This window comes from Carex rostrata, chromosome 18 (assembly GCF_964058835.1).
Source record: "Carex rostrata chromosome 18, lpCarRost1.2, whole genome shotgun sequence".
Classification (NCBI taxonomy): Eukaryota; Viridiplantae; Streptophyta; class Magnoliopsida; order Poales; family Cyperaceae; genus Carex; species Carex rostrata.
The window spans coordinates 978,064-1,002,121 of record NC_135935.1 but is presented as its reverse complement, the minus strand read 5'-3'; the positions used below and the strand labels follow the sequence as shown (position 1 = coordinate 1,002,121).

The 24,058-nt window shown below is 32.0% G+C and overlaps 1 protein-coding gene and 1 long non-coding RNA gene across 2 annotated transcripts in view; one reads left to right on the top strand and one right to left on the bottom strand.

Annotated features, from left to right (window-relative positions):
• LOC144569407 (uncharacterized) overlaps nucleotides 1–24,058 on the bottom strand; it is a 50,977-nt gene that overhangs the window by 26,701 nt on the left and 218 nt on the right. The window lies entirely within an intron of this gene.
• LOC144569405 (protein CYSTEINE-RICH TRANSMEMBRANE MODULE 6-like) lies at nucleotides 19,840–23,870 on the top strand. Its single transcript, XM_078319749.1, has 3 exons — nucleotides 19,840–19,986; nucleotides 20,588–20,771; nucleotides 23,505–23,870. The coding sequence occupies exons 1-3, from the start codon at nucleotides 19,953–19,955 to the stop codon at nucleotides 23,557–23,559; spliced, it is 273 nt and encodes a 90-aa protein (XP_078175875.1). The 5' UTR covers nucleotides 19,840–19,952; the 3' UTR covers nucleotides 23,560–23,870.

The window sequence follows — 24,058 nt, the reverse complement described above, 5'->3', positions numbered from 1 at the left end:
TTCATATTCTCATCTGAAAATGTTCTCACCTATATACCTTATCAACATGACTCCACTTTACTTTAGTTTCGTAAAATCTCGGATTATGAAAGGTGGACTTCTTGTGATAGGGCAAATTATAATGTAGGTATTTGATGTAAATTCGCTAGCTGTGAGCCTAATTAGAAAATCTTCTTACCAAGTGTAAGAAATATTCATAGGTGTTGATGAGTTTGCTATGTCACATCTTTTGAGCCACATGACTATGATAAAAGAAGTGAGCTTGAGAGGTAACTCTCTGACAGATGAGGCTATTTCTAACTTCACTGTCTCATCTTTGGAGAGACTTGATGTTTCGGAAATTTTCTTTTACTAATGTAGGTATTTGAAAGTTATACCTCAATTGAGCTTTGATCATGCATAATTCAAGTTTGTTGAACAAAGAGAGAGAGAGAAAGAGATACAAACATGGCAAAATGATCTCTGTCAGAAAAATGATAAGATTATAATCAGCCCATACTGGTATTTGACTTGACTAATGTTGAGAATTTGAGTAACCGAGAGCAATCACACAACACAGAAAGAAAGAAAATTGAGAAAAATCACAAACATAACACACAGATTTTACGTGGGAAACCCTCTAGGGGAAGAAAACCCACGGCCGCTCGCCAAACAAAATTCACTATTTCTCAAAGTCAGTTACAATCGAATTACAGAGAGATTTAATGTATAAATAAAAGATAAACCCAATGAAAGGGTGCAATAAAGAAGGCTAATCTGGACCGTTCATCTTGATCGGTAATTAGACTAATCTGGGCCGTTGGTTAAAGAATTTTCATGCAATTTGACTTCTCAGAATTAAAATTCTCCGGGCTCTGTTGAGCGGTGCTTCTTAGCCTCAGACACCGCTCGCAGGGAGCTGCCGCCCCCTTGCCAACCCCCGCATACTCCTAAAATCAGGCCCACATACATAACAACTAATACAATCTATGATGTGAATAACTTGGTTGGTGCTTTATAGTTCATGAGATGACTTCACTTTGTTTTTGTAGGCAATTAATTAATGATATAAGGACGAACTATGAGTCCAAAAGGTAGAGATTGTTAGCTTGAAAAAGGCAAAGGTACAAACCAATTTGTTTTTTCTTTATTAAGATTAGAAGAAGGCATGGTTGCCTTATGATTCTCAATACTTGAAGACTAGAATTTATTTATGTTTGGACTTAAATTTTAATAGCCTTGGGTCAAAAATACCCTTCGGTTGAAAACTGGCAAATCAGAGAACATAAACTCTAATTCTGGTATAATAAATAGGATAGACAGATAGAAGATTTAATTTCATACAGTTTAGGCTCAAAGTTTGATCAATTTGGATTTTTTTTGCTATTTTTAATGAATTTTTGAAGTTCAGCCTTTGAAATGGGAAAAAACAACAAAAATAACAGCATTGTTCACTGTGTTTAAGCTACTATTTGGTATAGCTAGGAAGCTCCAAAATTTATGAAACTTTACCAGCATATATAACACCATTTCCTGAAAATTTTCATATAAAGAACATGAAACTTGGCTTAGTAAACTATTGGAATGTGTTGAGAATAATTAAAAATAGAAGGGTAGAAATGTAAAATAGGAAAAAAAGGGTAGAAGTGTTATTAGGGGAATTAAATGACTGTACCGTTAGGTATCAATAGTGAATACCAACGGTAAAATAGAAGAGTATATAAGAGTCAACCTTCACTCTTGTAAGGAACGCTACAGAGAAAATAGAAACAAAAAGAATAACCTTGCCTTCTCAGATTTGCATCTCCTTACAAAAATTAACATGGTATCAGAGCAGGATATCTAATTCTGTCTCAATTCCGCAAAATAACAGACTACAAGACTGCAGCTAACGAAGAACTGCAGCACCATCAAGGCTCAAAATACTGAGCCATATCAAACCAGAAAAAAAAAAAAACCTTTCTCAAACCAGCACCAGAAAAAATCAGAAAATCTGAGAAAGAAACCAGCTGATTCTGTTTTTTTACCAGCACCCATATCAGCAAAATAAAAGAACAGATTCATACCAATAAAAAATCCCAAATCATGCTTCAACAAACAAAAAAACTCACAGAAATCTTGATTTGCCTCCAAAACTTATTCAGGCGAGATGCCATTGATCCTCTACCCAACGAAAAACCTGAGGCAAATGTGTTTATCGCTAACCCAAGTTTCAAGACCGGAAGAAGGGGAGACCAACACCCTCGGTGCGAAAATTGTAAGAAAGAGGGCCATAGGCAAGAGGAGTGTTGGTTCCTCTACCCTCACCTTCGGTCGATGCGAAAAAAGGGAGGCGGCGGCGTATTTGGCAGAAGTGGCGATCAGACTGAGGGTTGGCGAAAGGGGGAAGGAAAAAGAAAAATGACGGAGGAAAGAAAAGAAAGAGAAGAGTTGCCTGTGAGCTCCTCTCCATTCAATGTAAAACTGGAGGGATCTAGTGGGTGCGCAAGCGGGTCAAACGGGTCTGGTGATCAAATGCAACATCTTCTCCAGCAACTCTCTGTGCTGCTTGCTGACCAAAAACAAATTCCTAGTTCATGTGGTATTGTATCTCACTCTCAAAATTTTAATTTTTTTGACCAAATAATTATTGACAGTGGTGCTACCGATCATATGTTTGGAAATGAAAAATTTCTTACCAATTTGAAATTGCCCGAACATAACCAATATGTGTTAGTAGCAAATGGTATGAAAGAAAAAATTAATTGTGTCGGTGAAATGAATCTTTTCAATAAGAAAATTAATAAAGTTTTATTTTTAGAAAACTTTCATATAAATCTACTTTCCGTAAGACAATTAACACAAGATTTTAATTGTAATGTAATTTTTTCATGTAAAAATGTTATATTTCAAGACCGGAAAACCGGGAAGAAAATTTGTGAAGGTTTTCTTGAAAATGGACACTATATTTTGGATTTACAAAAAATAAATCTTTGTGCTTCTGCTAAATCTATTAATATTGATCTTTGGCATAGAAGATTTGGGCATCCCTCCGATAAGATTTTAAATTATATTTTGGATTGTAAAAACTTAAATTCTACTAATTGTGAAATTTGTAAATTAGCAAAACAAACAAAACTTCCGTTTTCTAGTTCTATTAGTAAAAGTAAAGCTATGTTTGATTTGATTCATTCGGATGTATGGGGACCGGCCCCAATTGAATCGTATAATGGTTTTAAATATTTTGTTACTTTTATCGATGATTTTTCAAGAACCACTTGGTTGTATTTACTTAAATCAAAAGATAAAGTTTTTAACAACTTCAAAGAATTTTTTTATCTCATAGAAAACCAATTTAATGCTAAGTTAAAAATATTTAGGTCGGATAACGGAACGGAATTTGTAAACAAAAATTTTGACGCATTTTTTAAGGAAAAAGGAATTATACACCAAACCACTTGCGTTAATACACCCGAGCAAAATGGAGTGTCAGAACGAAAAAATAGACATTTGCTAGAAATGACAAGAACATTGATGTTTCAAAGTAATGTTCCTAAAATATATTGGTCGGATGCCATACTTTGCGCTACACATCTAATTAATAGATAACCAAGTTCAAGGTTAGAAAATAAAATCCCGTTAGAGATTCTTTATCAACAAAAAATCACATTTGATCATTTGAAAATATTTGGATGTACAAGTTTTGTACATATTAAAAGAAAAGATAAGCTAGATTTTGTATCAACAAAAACTATTTTTTTAGGATATTCACCATTTAAAAAGGGATACAAATGTTATGATCCTATTAATAAAAAAATATTTATTTCTAGGAATGTTATATTTTTTGAAAATGAGCCATATTTCAAAAAATTGGGAGAAATTCAAGAACCAAGTCAAATTCAAAATGAAATAGTAAATTCGGTAACACCCTATATTGACCCAAATAATTTAGATGAAAATGAAACAAGTGATGTTGAAGAAGAAATACATGATAATAATGAAGACATAAATGAGACCGAAGTAGGGAATAATTCGGGACTTAGACGAACAACTAGAGTATCACAACCGTCTACTAGACTTAGAGATTATGTGACCTATACCGTTCAATATCCCATACAAAATTTTGTTTCATACAATAAAATTTCGCCTTCATACCAAGCATTTCTCACAACCATAGAAAAAGAAATGGAACCAAAAAATTATCAAGAGGTCATTCAAAATTCAACTTGGGATAAAGCCATGAAAGAAGAGCTAAAAGCTCTAGAAAAAAATAAAACATGGGTAATTGTTCCATTACCAAAAAATAAAAAATTCGTTGGTTGCAAATGGGTTTACAAAATCAAATATAATTGTGATGGTACAATAGAACGGTACAAAGCAATATTAGTGGTCAAAGGATTTACACAAACCTATGGCATAGATTACAATGAAACATTTGCACCGGTTGCAAAAATGAATACCGTTAGGGTTTTATTTTCTATTGCCGTAAATAATGGTTGGAACCTATACCAAATGGATGTTAAAAATGTCTTCCTTCAAGGAACACTTGAAGAGGAAGTGTACATGACACTACCACCGGGCCATAAAATGGAAAATACATCTAACCTTGTTTGTAGATTAAACAAATCAATCTATGGATTGAAGCAATCTCCACGAGCATGGTATGGCAAACTTAGCTCTTATTTAATTTCTTGCAATTTTAAGATTAGCAATGCCGATCATTCATTGTTTGCAAAAAATGAAGGAAACAATACAACTCTTGTGCTAGTATACGTAGATGATCTAATAATTACCGGAAATAATTTAGAAGAAATTAGAAAAATCAAATCCCAATTAAAAGAAAAATTTGACATTAAAGATTTATGATATTTAAAATATTTTCTACGAATAGAAGTAGTTTTTTCAAACAAAGGCCTATTAATTTCACAAAGAAAATATACCTTGGATTTGTTAAAAGAAACCAGTAAATTAGGTTGTAAACCGGCCTCTACACCAATAGATAATAAGTATAAATTAAATACCGAGGATGGTGAACCTTTAGAAGACATAAACCAATTTTAAAGACTTGTATGAAAATTGATTTATCTCACGGTAACCCGTCCGGATATTTCATTCTCCGTAAGTCAAATTAGTAAATTTATGCATTCACCAAGAACACCACATTTAGAAGCCGTAAATAGAATTTTGAGATATTTAAAGGGAAATCCCGGAAAGGGCATATGGATGAAGAATAATAACTCTAATGCAATATGTGGCTATTCCGATGCAGATTGGGCCGGTAGCTTTGATAGAAAATCCACCACCGGCTTTTGCACATTTGTAGGCGGAAATCTAGTCACATGGAAAAGCAAGAAGCAAAATGTCGTGGCACGATCAAGCGCGGAAGCGGAGTATCGAGCCATGGCATCAACCGCAAGCGAATTGATATGGCTCAAACAATTGCTTAAAGACATGGGAATCAACTTTGATCAACCCATGAAAATGTATTGTGACAACAATTCGGCACGTCACATTGCGTCAAATCCCGTATTTCATGAGCGGACCAAACACATAGAAGTCGATTGTCATTTTATTCGAGAAAAGGTTCAAGCCAAGGAAATAGAAACACCATTTGTTCGGAGCGAGAATCAATTAGCGGATGTTTTCACTAAAGGATTGGATCCAAAACCGTTTGAAGAAATCACAAGCAAGCTAGGATTACTCGACATCTATAATCCTAGCTTAAGGGGGCGTGTTGAGAATAATTAAAAATAGAAGGGTAGAAATGTAAAATAGGAAAAAAGGGTAGAAGTGTTATTAGGGGAATTAAATGACTATACCGTTAGGTATCAATAGTGAATACCAACGGTAAAATAGAAGAGTATATAAGAGTCAACCTTCACTCTTGTAAGGAACGCTACAGAGAAAATAGAAACAAAAAGAATAACCTTGCCTTCTCAGATTTGCATCTCCTTACAAAAATTAACAGAATGAATTTCTAAAGTTGGCTACGATCCCATCTTGACCTCCTGTGACAAATCAGCCAGTGTAGGCTGATCAAAAGTCCAAATTCAAAATCCACTTACACAGTTAGATAGAGGACAGAAAAACAAGTGGTTTAGAGCTGAAGTTTTCTCCATTTGAATTTTTCTGCTATTTTCGTAGCTATTTTCAAAATTAGACTTTTCAAAAATATAAAAACAGCATATTATACAGCATATATGATTTGAATTTCTCCCTATCAGCTTATCATTTGAAGTTGAAATTTTTTGCAATATGTCCTCCTTGCTTGGTACTTTTTTATTAATTGGTGTTACTATCATTTGCATTTGTTAGATTCATGGCTGATCATCATGCTCGGAGAAATAGAATGGAGTTTGTAACTTTGTAGAAAAATATCAATGTGTGTATATATCTGTGATGGCTTTTTATTTATGTTATATGATATCATGTTGTATGTCAATATTGAATTGTTGTACGATATTTGATATTAAATTCAAATCGAGCTATTATGTATGTTATGATTATTTGATATTGTATTTGAATCGAGCTATTATTTGATATTATTATTTGATTGATGTGAATGTTTGGTACGTGTGGATTAAATGGGGAAAAGGTAAATAACAAAAAAAATCCAAAAAAACTGACAGAAAGGTATTAGCGACCGGTTTCACCGGTTGTTGATTCCTTTAGATGATGTCAGCAAAAATCAACAGTGATAAAAAAAAAAAAAAAAAATTGGTCTCTGATAAGTTATCAGCGACCGGGATGACGTCATTGGGCAAGCATCAGCAACCGAAATACCAGCGACTGTTTTTGACCATCAGCGACGCCTGACGTAACTATGGTTCTGATAGTGGGATCTATTGTAGTGCACGGAGAATTTTTTTTAACCATAAAAATCATTAGAAATAAAAGAGAAAAATAGAAAGAATATCCTACTTATTACACCATAAAATTAAAGATTGTAGACATTACTTCCGATAAAAAAAAATGATTTTTTTTTCTTCTCTAGTACATTTCATTACATGCTGCAAATATATGGGTCCCATGCTCCAGTGAGTACGCCTCTATTCTTCATCTCCAATTAATACGGGTCCCGCCTTATTATTTTATAAGTAAGCAATGTAGAAAGATAGAGAGAAAAGTTAATGAGGCCACCATCTTTATTCATAAATTTCCAATGGAGAGATAGAGTATAGTAAATAGGTGGGGGCATCTCATTTCTTTTATTGGACAAATAGAGAGAAAAAAAAAAGGAGAAAAGAGAGAGACGAAGTTTTGGATTGTTATCATTATTTCTGATCCATATTTTGGATCGGAACTAATGTCTCTGATTTTTTTATGAATGTTACAAGTGGAGTACTTTTTATATTACTATTTCTTATTTTTATTTTAATAATTTCGATAGACAAAAAATTCTCCGTCTAGTCACACGGCTTCCGGCATTGACAAGTACACATTCCATATCCGGGCATAATTGTAACTTTGTCAATTTGTCATCTTCTGTGCATAATTGCAAAAGTCAAATTAAATGAAAATGAGAAGGTTTTGATCATGTGTTTATAGATTAATCTGTACTCCGGCATTGACAAGTACACATTCCACATATCCGGACAAAATTGTAACTTTGTCAATTTCTCATCTTCTGTGCATAATTGCAAAAGTTAAATTAAATGAAAATGGGATGGTTTTGAACATGTCTTTATAGATTAATCTGTACGTAATTTACGAAAGGGAGCCGTCTGAATAAATTGTGGTCTATAATGTACTCCCAAATGGAATTTTCTCTTCTGCATATTTCATGGTAGTGACCTGGTCCTATTGCAATGAGTACGTTGACGCGAGATGTCAGGTCAATGAATATATAATTAATGCAATTATATATATGTGGTGGAGGAATTCAATTACATTATTTTTTATTTTTTATGACATCAAATTATATTTTATATTTTTAAAATTCAAACAGTCGATTTTAACCGTTCAATATGATAGATATATTAAAATGTACTTGCAAATCAAATTTTATATTTTTTTTGAATTTTTTACTATTTATTAAGATGATTACAAAAATTCAATATAGCGATTTTGTCAAATACTTAATAAATAGTAAAAAAAATTCCAAAAAATGTTAAATTTGATCTGCAAGCACATTTTAATGTAATTATTATGTTGAACGGTTTGGATTGACTATTTGAACTTTGAAAACTTTAAAAATCGAGAGTATAATTCGGTGTCACCAAAAAAAGATGTAATTAGATCCCTCCTCATATATATGATAGCCACACCAACAATTATTCATATTCATTCATTTCTGATGTGCCATACATGTGATAGCCACATCAGCAATTATTCATATTCAATTAAAAAATACTAGGGTGAGAAAATTAGTACTTTCTGGAAAAAAAAAACTTACACGGTTTCGATGTTAAAGTAATGTAAGCTTCTTAAACATTGGCGAACTCTTCAGGATCCAAGTTTCCATTTGCAAAAAATAAAAATGAACAAATAGAAACAGTGAGATCTGTTCAGTTCTGAAATATTGGGTGTTCTAGCGGAAAAACTATTGGATTGGACCACAGTCCATTTGTTTGTTTGACTAGATTTGCAAAACATATATTAATTGAATTTTACAGTTTTCTTGTCTTGAGATATTGTGCAGGTTCATCACTATAGAGAATATGATACTTACATTAAGGATGAATGAACAACTTCAATACTTATCAAGGATGTAGTCATGAAGCACTGGGCATTGGACAGCAGAAGCATCATCTCAAGATTAGGAATAAATATTTGTAAAATTGGTAAAATAAGCTTGAGATTGGCCTGAGTAAGGTTTACCGTTGTAACGGTCTAGTGATTGTTGCAACAGTCAATTAATTCGTTGCAGCAGAGATAAAATCAGGGGTAACGGTCTCATAACGGTAAAAGTTGGTTGGCACCCCCAAAAACTCCAGCGATCAACCGTGATGGGACCGTTACAACGGTCCATCTAGTAACATTGTCCAAATACGCCATAAGTTGGCCGACCGTTATAACGGTCTATACCAAATCACTTCATTTTGATCGGCTCTCTATAAATAAAAGTAATATTGGGGTTTGGAATATCACTCATAAAGTAATTCAGTTTGAACAGTTTGGATTAGTCGTTTGAAATATATCCAATTAATTTTGTAATTGGTGTCATATGACACCAATGTCATCAGTGTCATTTCAGTCTATATAACACGAACTCCAAAACCTATCAAATCGACTTCAAATGATGAATCCAAACCGGTCAAACCAATCTATTTCATTATTTGCGCATTTACATGCTAAATTTATAATATTTCGAATTTATTTAGTATCAAGTCAAGCGGTCAAATGTGTGAGTTTTTAAGTTAATTTTAATGCATTCATTTTTCAACATTTTTGACCACTTGATTTGATACTAAACTAATTGTAAAATATAAAAAAAAAATTGCATTTAAATGCATCACTCATAAAGTAAATCAGTTTGAATGCATGGTTTGGACTAATCGTTTGAAGTCTATCCAATCAATTTTGTAATTTGTGTCATATGACACAAATGACATACTAGCCGGATTCATTTATATTAAATTTTTTGTACTTTCAGAGAGAAAAAGGTAAAGTAAATACCATGTAGGTCTTTGAAGGATTAACTAATGAAATGACATGATAAAATCCCCATTTCAATTCTGACAAGGAAGCACAAGACACCATCTATTATTTGTGCAAGTTTGGAATGAAAATAATTCAACAGAAACAAGAAAAACTAATATTGTGTGATTCATAAAGGAGTTTTATGAAAGGAACTTTGTGCAGTTGAGTCTAGAAACCCTTATATCAAATCTAAACTGTTCTTAGTAAGTTAGCTAATAGTTTTGGCCATATATATATACCGTGCTTATTAAGCTTAATTGCTCCTTTAAAAATTAACTTGGTGTAACCCTTGCTATTCTTGTTTTCTTTCATTGGTTTCATTTTCTAGTTCTATAACGTCACACGGAGAATTTTTTTAACCATAAAAATTATTAAAACTAAAGAGAAAAATAGAAAGAATATCCTGCTTATTACACCATAAAATTAAAGATTGTAGACATTACTTCCGATAAAAAAAAATTGGTTTTTTTTTCTTCTCTAGTATATTTCATTACATGCTGCAAATATATGGGTCCCATGCTCCAGTGAGTACGCCTTTATTCTTCATCTCCAATTAGTACGGGTCCCGCCTTATTATTTTATAAGCAATCGATGTAGAATGATAGTGAGAAAAGTTAATAAGGAGGCCACCATCTTTATTCATAGATTAGATATAGTAAAGAGGTGGGGGGCATCTCATTTCTTTTACTGGACAAATAGAGAAAAAAAAAAAAAAAGGAGAAAAGAGAGAAACGGAGTTTTGGATTGTTATCATCATTTCTGATCCATATTATGGATCGGAACTAATTTCTCTGATTTTTTTATGAATGTTACAAGTGGAGAACTTCTTCTATTTCTATTTCTTATTTTTATTTTAATAATTTCGATAGATAAAAAATTCTCCGTCTAGTCAGATGGCTTCAGGCATTGAGAAGCACACATTCCATATCCGGACATAATTGTCACTTTGTCATTTTCTGTGCATAATTGCAAAAGAAATTCAATGAAAATGAGATGGTCTTGAACATGTCTTATAGATTCATCTGTACGTAATTTAATTACGAAAGGGAGCCGTCTGAATAAATTGTGGTCTACAATGTACTCCCAAATGGAACTTTCTCTTCTGGATATTTCATGGTAGTGCCTTGCTCCTATTGCAATGAGTACATTGACGCGAGATGCCAAGTCAATGAATATATAATTAATGCAATTATATATATGTGGAGGAGGGATTCAATTATATCATTTTTTATGGCACGGAATTATATTTTATATTTTAAAATTTTAAACAGTCGATCATAACCGTTCAATATAATGGATATGTTAAAATGTACTTGCAAATCAAATTTTATATTTTTTTTTGAATTTTTTACTATTTATTAAGATGAGTATAAAAATTCAATGGTCTAAATATAACGATTTTGTCAAATACTTAATAAATAGGAAAAAATTTCCAAAAAAATGTTAAATTTGATCTGCAAGCACATTTTAATATATTCATTATATTGAACAGTTTGGATCGACAATTTGAACTTTGAAAACTTTCAAAATCGAGAGTATAATTTGGTGTCACCAAGAAAAGATGTAATTAGATCCCTCCTCATATGTATGATAGCCACACTAACAATTATTCATATTCATTCATTTCTGATGTGCCATACGTGCAGAGATATATATCACTAGTATAGAAAAACGCGACCATGCACAGTTTGAAAAGCTAATAATACACGGTTACACGACCATGTCAGCGAGCGTTATGTATGAATAAGAGGTACTTTGTATATAGTTTACGAACCGTGTCTATATAGGAATAACATATATGGTTAATATAAACAGGCTGTGTCAGATTAAAAAAAAAAAAGGTGTTGAAAATGGTGATTTTTACACAATCGAACTAACCGTGTACAAATAACAAGCATTATATATACGATTTCTACAAGGCATCCATGTATCTTTTGAAACAATACACAGTTTGTTGTTTAGCACCATGTATGTTATAATTTTTTTTATGTAATGATTTACAAGTGGCTAGCACCCATATTTACTAGCCATTAAACATACAATATTAGACATCCATATTGGCTTTCAATAAATATTCAATATTCATAACAAACAATAAACAATCCATATTTAACATGCAACAAACAAAAAATAATATTTCAAATTCAATATACATATACAAAAATGTTGTATCCAATTGAACTAGTATAGTTGTATAATGCAAGGCCCCATCAAAGGAGTGTTAATGTAATTGCCAACATACAATTATATAATTGCCCAATTCAATTTGATAAAGCTCGATGACACAAACTTTTACGCATGCATGCTCAATACGTCGATTAAAAATATTGAACGAGATCACTGTACATGTTCTAAAATTTCACTCTTCACTTGTAGTAAGCATACGTCGGTTAAAATTTCCATTACTTGATCTCAACCATCTAGACATTTCTTTTTGGAGATGCTCCAACTAGCGAGATTCATTGGTTTGGATAATCACTAAGGCATAAGTAATGCACATAACATTCATACAACCAATAACCAATAAAAAACTAAGGAGATCTTTCATTGACAATGCAACTAAAAAATACTAGGGTGAGAAAATTAGTACTTTTTGAAAAGAAAAAAAAAAAAAAAAAAAACTTACACAATTTCGATGTTGGAGTATTGTAAGCTTCTTAAATATTGGTAAACTCTTAAGGATCCAAGTTTCCATTTGAAACAAATGAAAATGAACAAATAGAAACAGTAAGATCCGTTCAGTTATGAAATATTGGGTGTTCTAGTGGCAAAATTGTTGGATTGGACCACAATCCATTTGTTTGTTTGACTAGATTTGCAAAATATATATTAATTGAATTTTACAGTTTTCTTGTTTTGAGATATTGTGCATGTTCATTAGTATAAAGAATATGATACATGCATCAAGGATGAATGAACAACTTCAATACTTATCAAGAATGTAGCTATGAAAAGATACACTTAATTTGATTATTATTATTAGATCCTATAAATGGCACATCATATACAAAAATATGTTAAAGAACCTCCAATGTTTACTTCATCGACCAAAAACTTTAGCTATTGGAAAAAGTTGATGATCAACTACTTGAACTTAATTAATGTGTGGGAAGCTGTAGAAAAGGCTTTCATATTGGCTTATAACACAACCACCAACATAATTACCACAAAGTCCAAACTTGCTAACAAGGTAGATGACACTGTTATGAATGCTATTATAGGTGATGTGCATGAATCAATTTGGATTGTGTTTTCGAATACAAAAAATACTAAAGAAATGTGGGATGCTCTTGTACACAATATGAGGGTAATGATCAAATTAAACAAACCAAATTAGCAGGACTAGAAACAAAATTTGAAACTTTTAATGTAGAGAATGGTATGTAGAAGATACCTATAATAGGCTTTTATAAATTCAAAATGAGTTTATCGAACTTAGAAAATCATTATTTATCGAACTTACGAGTTATGCTTAGGAAACCGGAATGGAAATCAATGGGGAGTGCACTAGAAGTGCTCTCAGGGATACAACTCTTCACACTAGAGAAACTGTTTGCTCATCTTAGGAGCTGTGAAGAAAAACTTCGACAAATTGAGGATCTTAAGCTCATGGCCAAACTCACTTTCCTCTATGCTCAAACTCAAAAACCTATAACCCAAAACGCATACAACTCTGCATCCTCTAGCTCCCCAAATTACTACAATACCCAAGATAGTAATTCACAACCAAATGAGAATGCCAAATGACTAACTGAAAAATCTGCAAAAAATCCGGCCTGAAAAATGTTGATCCGAGTTACTTGTTGCAGTCTTTCTAATAAATTAAGTTATATTGTATTTCATCTATTTTCAAAGAAATATATTCAACATTCTAATATTTCAATACAAAAAATTAAAAAAAAATTAAAAATGTTGTTGTGGCCTATTTATACCCCCGGACCGTGAATTTTTTCCATGGTTCCGAATTAAAATTCCGGACCATGAATTTTTTCCACGGTTCCAAATTAAAATTCAGGACCATGTATTTTTTTCATGATTTGGGTATTTTTAAAATTTTGGCTAAACCCTGGTTATTTTTAATAAAATATTTTTAAAAATAGATAAAAATAAAAATGTCGGTGCTCTTCCTCTTCCTCTTAGCTCTATAATTCATAAAAAAAACTCAATTTTTATTCTCTCACAAATAAATATTTTCTTTATAGAAAACATATTATTCTGCCATCATTGTTGAAAGAAGCTACATCAACCTCTACCAAAGTTGCGCCCACAGGCGGAGGAATATCGGCGTAACTTGAGGCAGTCTTAATCGATTATTCTTGCACTTAGGACGAGAAGTTGACTTAGGTCCGTATTTTGCAGCTCCAGGTAGTACTATTTTAATTATATTATTGATTATATTTTTTAACATAATTGTTATTTATTTAGTGATCAAAATTCAGATTTAAAACTAGCTCTTTAGTTACTATTTTTCTAACAAAATGTGTTTAGAAAATGTCGAGTATAGTGTTGTAAGTGCAAACTTATCATCAAGAGCCTTTACTTTATTGCAAAATAAATTCTGAGTTTCTTACTTTTTTGCAAAATAATGTTTAGAAAATGTCAAGTGTGATGTTGTAAAGTGCAAACTTGTCATCAAGAATCTCACTGTATTGTAATTTTGTGTTTCTTCCTTTATTGCAAAATAATGTTTGTTGAAATCACGTTCAAAATAGCATATATGCTCATCCATATAAAAACATATATGAAGATGAGTGGAGTTAAAGTACTTCATGGTTTTTGTATTTAGTTCTTATTATATTTCACATTCTTATTTTCGTTTTCAAAGTTCAAACAATTAATTTAAATTGCTTAATATGATCTCCATATTAAAATATGCTTAGAGATTAAATTTTATATTATTTAAAAAAATATTACTAATTTTTTAGATAGGTATATAATTACTGTTTTTAAGAAGATATTATACCATTCAAATATAATGATTTATATCTATCAAAAAGTTAGTAAAAAAATCAAAAAAATCAAAAATTTGGTCTCCAAGTACATTTTAATCAAGGTTCTAAATAGCGTTTATCGCGTCATAGCGGGGAGCCTTCAAAATAAGCTATAGTGAATAGCGTCGCTATAGCGAAAGCTATGCCACATAGCGTTTTTTTATTTTTATAAAAATTATATTATATATTTGTACTAAATATCAACATTATCTAGTCTCATAAAACAATAAATAATACCAAATTGATTAAAAATTATAATATTCATATTGAACCAATACAAAGTCCAAATTGCGACTCAAAATATCCATAATAATACTAATATCATAAACTATTGATTTTTTTCTATTCAAAATATCTTCAACATCATAACATAATTTATCTTTTTTCTATTTAAATTTCAAAATAACCTAGAAATTGAAAGAAAAAAAATTCATACTTCTAGTAAAATAAACAGATGATCCTTGAAAAAATTCTTGTTAGTACCTAAAATTTCCATAATTTACCAATTATTTATTTGATTTATCATCAGTTAAAAAAAAACAAGGACAAAATGAAAAATTTATTATAGCGAACTTGAATTTGATATGATGTAATATTCATCAAAATTAAATAATATCTTCAACATCTATTTATTTTAAAGCCCATATAAATTGGAAAAAAAAAAGCTCATGTTGCATAACGCGCACTATTTGCGCTACACACTATGCGCTATAGCGGACCGCTATTACCGCTATAGCATCTGTAGCTCAAATAGCGTGTTTTAATGCTATAGCTTAGCGTTTAGGTCCAAAAATGCTATAGCGCGCTATTTAGAACATCGATTTTAATATAGACATCATGTTGAATGATTTGGATCGATTTTTTAGACTTTCAAAATAAAATAAAAAGATGTAAGATATGATTAGAACGCGAGAACAATAGAGACATTTTTACTCCAACACACACACACTTTACAACCTTTTCTCCATTTTCAAAGTGTAAACAGTCGATCCAAACTGGTCAACATGATCTTCATATTAAAATATGCTTGGAGACCAAATTTTATATTTGTTTCGAATATTTTTACTATTTTTAGATAGATACAAAATCACTGCTTTTTGAAGATTTTGGACCATCCAAAATAATAATTTAGTACCTATATAAAAAACAGTAAAAATATAAAATCTGATCTCCAATAACATTTTAATATGAAAATCATGTTGACCTGTTGGAACTTTGAAAACAGAGAAAATAATGTAGAACATGATTTGGAGTACAAAACCAATCGTGAAGTGAAACATACACTTGATAAGCATAAATTATATTCACATTCAATCTAGAATTTGGCAAATTCTAACACCAAATATCATGTATTTTAAATAAGAATTGATTAAAATATACCTAGAATCAAGTTACTGCGGTTGTTTGACTTTAAATGCAGGAAAAGGTGAAAAACTGAAGAAAATGACCTCTAGTGCGGACGCACTGAAGCCAGTGCGGACGCACTCAGCACTTAGCCGCATTTGCAACATCACAGCAAACCCAAGAATTTTTCCTGAGCGTAATGCGTCCGCACTCAGTCACTAGTGCAGGTCAACCATCCGCACTCAACACAGCCGATTTTCTTCAAGCTTCAGAACAACACAGAAATTTCACCAGTACGGGTCAGCCACCGGCATCCATATCCAGTGCGGACGCACTAAGGAGATTTCGCAGGATTTTTCCAAGTTAAATATGGAAACTCATAATCCAGTGCGGGTCAGCCACCCGCACTCACCACCAGTGCGGACGCACTAGAGCCGCAGAAAGCCAGATTTACACGTTTTCAATACGGTTTCTATTTTTGGCGCTTCATGGAAGTGTTTTACAACTAAATATGGACAAGGCAACCTGGGAAATAATCAGAATATAGCACCCACTCACCTCACAACTAAGCTTCTTAATTGGGCATAGTCCTTGGGTATAAATGGAGGAGTTGATTTCTCATTCAAGGATCATCCATTCTCATCTCTCTCTCCCTAGTGCATGTCCATTTTCATCAAATATAACGATAAATCTGCGGTAATTTCTGGAGTTCCTGAAGCTTTTCTAGGAAGGAGAAGAAGGTCCAAGCAAGATTTCGGCAAGTTTGAGGTTCTTGATTCAATAAAGGGTGTAATCATTTCTTGATTTCATTTCTTCTTATTTTTGCCAATTTTTGTAATGGATCTCTCCATGAGGGAGTAGATCTCTCTCTAGGATTTTAGGTCAATGCATGAACTTGTTTAATTATATCTTATTCGGTTATTTATTTTTATTATGATTATTTTTATGGGATTTGATGTTAATTTATGTGATTTTATCATTTGTATTAATTACATAATTAGTATTTGAATTGTAGTTATCCCGTTTTGGATTCGAAAGAACCAAAATTGACTAGGATCAATAGGATAGTACCAAATTATGAATGCAAATACCCTAGGTTTGGATTATGATCTAACCAATTTGTAATCTAAGCCGGAACTATAGAAATTAAGGTTAGGAACTTGGTGAAGGACCTAACCGTGAAGCCAAACCCTAATTAGGACATCTCAAATCGAATCGGGTATTGGTATGATGGACTTAATTGTGAAGTACCAATATTTGAGGAGAGGAGAGACTAACAAGAGCTCAATGGGTCTAGGTAGCTAGGGTGAAGGACCTAATCGTGAAGTCCAAATTTCTTAGACACGTCATTAATTCACGAAAGTGACTCTTAATGATACATTAGGTTAGAAATCTCGTTAAATCATACATGAACTCAAACAAATACCGAATAGATAGAATTAGCAAGAGATTGTAGACCGAATGCTCCTAGATCTTCTCAAACTAGAAAGCAAACCAATCTTTATTTCATTTATTTACTTTAATTGTTTTAAATTCCTCCAATTCGGGTATTGAACCCAAATTTATATTTAATTAGAACAAACCCCCCATTTACTTTATTGTACTTTACTTTTTTACTTTTTCTGAAATTAATTCACAAAGTTTAAACCTAGTTTTTAACCATACTCTCTGCGGATCGATACCCGATAATATACTACGCGGTAGGATTGTATACTTGCAATCTGAACCAAAAGTGTATTTAGAGATAAAAGGTACATCTAATTGTACTGAAACTTAGTACTATACCTTTTTGGTGTAACAACACTTTACTTCTTGAAGCACAATAGCCTAACTCTCTCTCTCTCTCTCTTGAAAACTTGACAAACTGTCAAGTGCAACTCTATATATATATGCACACACACATGCATACTCGGCCATTTTTATTAAAACCCTAAAAAAAAAAATTTACAGATCTACCCCGCATTTGGGTTTTTTTTTAAATTGCCCTGACCGCTTGGCCCACCCTCCCTAGCAGACCGCCCGGGCCAAAGGAGGTCCACTAGAGACCAGATCGCCTGGGGTCCAGGCAGTCCCCCCCCCCCCTTTTTTTTATAGATCTCTTAATATTTTGATTTAAATAATTTAATGAAGTTTTCTTGTTTATATTGTATGTCAAAAAATAAGACATTTGATATATTTATGGAGTGATGTCATAACTCTTTATAACTTTGATTTGATTTGTCTTCAAGTTATCACAAGTCTAAATATAACACTAATTAAGGACTTGGCCTTGATTCTTAATAATTTATTTTATTCAAATATACACAAGGAAATATAGTTAGACTGCCTCAATGATGTCAACTCCTTCTTTTTTTTTTAGAGAATAATTGGATTATTTGATTATTGTCAGCATATACCATTTGCTCGGAGATAGGCAAATTAACACAATAAATAGTAAAGAGTGAGTCTATGGTACTATGCATATCACAGGTTGTTAGCGTGCTACGGCTCTATATTCGAGTTTTCAAATCCTAACGGTCGATCCGAACCGTTCATCTTGTTCTCCATATTAATATGTGTTTGGAGACCAAATTTTACGTTTTTTGAAATTTTTTTACTATTTTTTTAGATATTTAGAACATCACTTGATTTGAAAATTCTGGACCATCCAAAAACAGTGATTTTCAATAAATCTAAAAAAATAGTAAAAAAATTTCAAAAAATGTAAAATTTGGTCTCCAAACACATATTAATATGGAGAACAAGATGAACGGTTCGGATCGACCGTTAGAATTTGAAAACTCGAATATAGAGCCGTAGCATGGTGCCAAATCGTAATATGCATAGTACCATAGACTCACTCAATAGTAAATACATTTTAAAATAATTATATGAATAATTCTTAAATAATCTCTTAGGCTTTTAACTAAACAAAATATCGATCATTGTATGTCTATTGTTAAACGAAAACTTAAACTGAATTTTTGAGGCACTAAACGATATTTTTTTAATTATGATGCTTCAAATGCTCAGGGGTGATCCTCGAGGCGATATTTGGATCTGTCTCTTCTCCCCTTTCTGAAAAGTGGTCATACGCGCAAATCTGACTTTCCTAGCCAAAGTTATGGCTGTTTAAAAAAATTTCAAAAGTTGAACTTTGAAAATTCATAACTAATTGTAGAAAAATTCAAATAAATTGAAATTTGTATTAATTCTGTGTATTTTTTAATGCTCTACATACTAGTATAATCACTTTTTTAGTTTGGTCCCTGTATCAGTTCAGACTTGTTGATTTACCAGAAGATATCAAATTTGATATTTTTAGTACATTGCACTATACCAGTGGCATTTGCTTTGTGCTTAACTGCTGAGTTTGGACTTGGTACCATATCAGAGGTCAGTCTATGGTACTTTGTGCATAGCCAGAGATCTAATTTGAGGTTTGTTCATATTTTAGTAACTCTAAACTATTGTTTTAGTATCAGAAATAAAGAGAAGAATATCAACAAGCTGTCAGAGCTTGAAAATTTTTGAATCAAGACCAAGTCTTTAATTAGTGTTATCTGTAAACTTGTGATATCTAACTGACAAACCAAATCAAAGTTATAAAGAGTTACGACATTACTACATAAATATATCAAATGTCTTATTTTTTTGGCATATACTCTAAACAAGAAAAAAATTTCTTCATAAGATTATTTAAATCAAAATATTAAAATCTCTAAAAAAAAAAAAAAAAAAGAGGACCACCCGGACCCTAGGCGGCCTAGGCGGTCTGCTAGGGAGGGTGGGCCGCCCGTGGGCCAAGCAATCGGGGCAATTTTAATAAAAATTCGAAAGCGGAGGCAGATTTGTAAAAACCTTTTTTTTAGGGTTTTAATAAAAATGGCCGCATGCATACTTATCATTTTGCAAATATTTGCCTATAAATTTGGAGACAAGTAGGATTACCTCATCTCCATCAATTGTTTCTAACCACTTTCTTCTCTCCTCTCCGTCCAATAACAGCGCTTCTTGTATCAATTAACATTCAACAGTATGAGCAACTACAATCAGCACCAAACTCCTCCAGGTACTCTTTTTGGGATACCTCGGTGCATAACTGCGTACTGTTTATCTAGATTTATCCTTAATGATCATCTCTACTAAGCCTTTGTTTGTTATCCCAATAAATGTCTTCCCTGTTTCAGTAGAATAGGAGTAATATTTGGCTGGCTACATTGTCCCCCAAGAAACACATTAATTTATTTATTTTTTTTGTTTCTTGAATCATTAGCTGTTTTTTTCTCCAATTCCAGAAAACTAGAAAATGTTTTTATTTATATTTTTGTAGAACTTCGCCTATGTAGTCTTAATATTATTATTTTTTCTTTAGTATTTCTTCGTTAAATCCTTGACTGGCTTTTTCAACAATTTTCAGAATTGTACTATTTTACAATTGAAAATTGACTTCACAGTAAACTTACCTTGAAAATTAACAAAAGAAATGAAAAGAAACAAATCTTGTGAATTTGTCATAAATTTGTGGTATAGATTTTAATTTGAAGTATTCTTATGGAGAAAGTCTTCAGATCAGATGTATTCACAAATTAAAACAACAAAAATTTCATCTTCGAAACTATCTGCACTTTTCTTATGTTCCTGCTGAACTAACTATTTTAATTTATGTACAGTTTTTGCACCACCAACACGAAGTACAAACTCTCCATTGGCGCAGAGTTATCCAGTCCAAGCTATGCACACTTCAGCCTACGCTGCACCGCCTCCGGTCGGTTATCCAACAAAAGATACTGTTTATGCTCAACAAGTTCCTACTAAGACCACTAGCCGTGGGGGTGGCTGTTGGGATTGCTTTTGGTATGTTCAATTTTAGTGTTCTTTTTTTTTCATTCAAGTTTCTTCTGTGCTCATTTTTGTTGTTGTTGTGTCTAGGGTGTCAATGACACCCGTTTATCCTATTCGTATCGTATTCGATAAGACAGGTATGGGTAAGATTTTTTTTTTCGTTAACTTATTGGGTATGGACATGGGTAAGGATTTTTTTTTTCGTTAGATAAACGGGTATGGGTACGGATAAAGGTCATTTCGTACCCGTTGGGTAACGGATGATTATATAAAATAAATTATATCATAAGAAGAATATTATGCTAAACATTTTACTTTTTTATTTTTAATGTTTTATTATTTAGTTAAGGAATTGAATTTGTTAGAATAGATATTTGTGATTTTGATTTTTTTTTGCTTAATAAAAAACTATTACTTAGAATTAATTGCATATTTATATTTTAATTTTATATTAGTAATTGTGATTGCATATGTATGACATGATAAATTTTGATGGTTTACTTGAAAAATTAATAAAATTATTATATTTATATTATTCGTTATTCGCTCACTACCGTTTCGTTACCCGCTAATCTTAACGGGTATGGGTAGGGTAAGGCAAGGCAAATTCTTAACGGGTATGAGTAGGGTATGGATAAGGTCAATTCTTAGTAGGTATGAATGTGAAAATAGTTCCATCCTACCCATATCGTACCCATTTACACCCCTAGTTGTGTCATTTTATTTCTTCTGTGAGGCTTTTAAGGGTTTGAGAAAAAAAAAAAAGAGGATGGATGAGACACATTAGAGGGTGAACTTATTTTTTTTTAATCTAATTTTTATTATAAAAATAATTAAAGATACACAACTCAACAGCAGGGGCGGATTTATGTATTGATCAGGGGGTGCTAAGCCACCCCATGATTTTAAAATTCTTAATTATGTATATTAAACTTTAGTTAAACTTTTGAGTTTTTAGAACTTTTATATATTCTAGCACCCCTCATAAAATAACAAATGTTTGTTGGTAGTCTAGTGGTTTGAGTTCTGGTTGTTATGTGTGAGTTCATGGATTCAATTCCCACTAGCCACATTTTTTTTTTGTTTTTTTCATATATTACATTTTATAGATTAGCCTCCCCTATTTAAATTTTCTAGTTCCGCCCCTGCTCAACAGTGAGAAACATGACAATCTTCACCTTTAACTAAATTGCATATAAAACAAACATAAACATAAACATAAACTAACAACATACTCAAGACATAACAGAAAAATATAGTGAGATAAGAAGCACACTCCACCTCAAACTGAAATCTCATCTAGAATATCTCGATAATTACTCTTGCATGTCAAGTCATTGTCGATATCTAACTAACCAACAAATTACTTTTTATATCATTAAGGGTACGTAATACCTGTTATGTAGCCTGATATCCTTAAACTATGTATTCAACTTAGTCAAGAAACCTAGCAAAAATCATGTCAATATTCCTATTGTCCACCTAAATTTAGATATTCTTCACATCATTAAAAAGCACTACATAGTCAGAAATGGATGTATCTTATGTCATCTTTAAAGCATGACAATTTCTTGAATAGTCCAAACTCACAAAAGAGCACTTCTATTCATTCTCTCCAAAATTATTATCATTCAATCCCTCTTATAATCAACGATAATAGTCATCATTTGCATATGTCAAAGTACAAAACTCTCAAATATCCAAACACCAAAATTACTAAATTGGGATTACGAAGCCACTAATGTGAGAATTTCAACAACACAATTACAAAAAAAAAATGATCTGAAATATGAAAACCACTTGCCAGATATACACTCTTATATATGTATCGGTGTGAGAATAATCACTTGATACACACTATGTACTGGTGCGAAAAGCGGTCGCCTGATGTGGACTTTGTGTACCGGTGCAAAACAATCACGATGACACACAAATATTATCAACTGAAACACTATGTCACCGTAATTGTCCAATTATCTAAATCACCAAACAAAAATCTATCAATTAACCAAATTATCAACAATTGGAATTATCTAAAAATCTTGGCCAAAATGTGTATATGTTTGATCTTCGGTCTGAATTGACTCGACTAAATCCAAAAATGATCTTAGTGTGGTCCAAAAGAATCTACCCACATGACTTGGTGCATACACTGGCTACTCAAACTTCTGTCTGATGCCAAACTTAGACCTCAGTTCAACAAAAAGAATTAACAATTAACAATCGAATTTTAGTATATTCACGGATCATCTCCCTCATCTCAAAACACTAATTTGTCAAAATCTTCAGAATTATCAAATCACTGCAAATATCAATTCTCAAACACTCCATTAACAAATCTCCAAATTTATCAAACTAGCAGTAAATAAATGGTCTTTTTGTTGCGGTAAATCACTGCATAGTGTGCCTTTTGTTTTATTCATTACACCTTTTTTTCTTTAACAAGCAGTAAATAAATGGTCTCCAAACTGCTATTTTTTCTTAAAAATGTGTAATAAATAAAACAAAAGGCACACTATGCCCACTTAACCTCTTAAGCAATGCATAGTATCAAAATAGAATGATTAATTTACTATGGTACGGTAGTACCAGTGTAGTGATGGTTTCATCAAATGTACTTGATTTGTTGTTTGCAAACCCTTGGTAAATGATTTGATGTCTTCTTTATAAATGTGTTTTCTTGAATATATATTAATGATTTTCTGATTTTGTTGTCCCAAATTTGTGATTTCTAATGTGATGCAGGAGTGCAATTGAGTGTTGTTGCCACTCAGAAAGCAACGGATTATCAACTGGCTAGAAAAATATCTTAGAGTTGTTGTACCCAAAGGTCGAGAATTCGATTCCCCCTCATAACTTCGCAGCCTCAAAAAAAAAAAAAAAAAAAAAAAGTATTGTTGCTGCCTGGAACACCTGTCTGACATGTGCTCCTAAGGCTTGACTACAAGAGTTGCCCTTGTTACCTGCATTTATCAATTATCGTATCTGGTTGTTTTGTGTTTTTTGTGTTTTTTTTTTGTTTTTTTTTTCAGCGTTAGTGGAAAATGCCACTAACAGATATATTGATAAAGAAAGTATTTACAATGTTGTTACAGTGTTTTCTCGATGTTATTTTGTGTTTTTATTTTTGCGTTTTATTAATGTTCATATATCTCTTAGAGATCCCTTGGATGGTTGTGTGTCCTTGTTGATGTATTACATTATCAGTGTTATTTTCTTGTAAACTTTCATCACAAAAAATAAAGGCATTGGAAATTTGGAACCCTCATCTATTTATAAAGAAAATTTTTGTACAGATG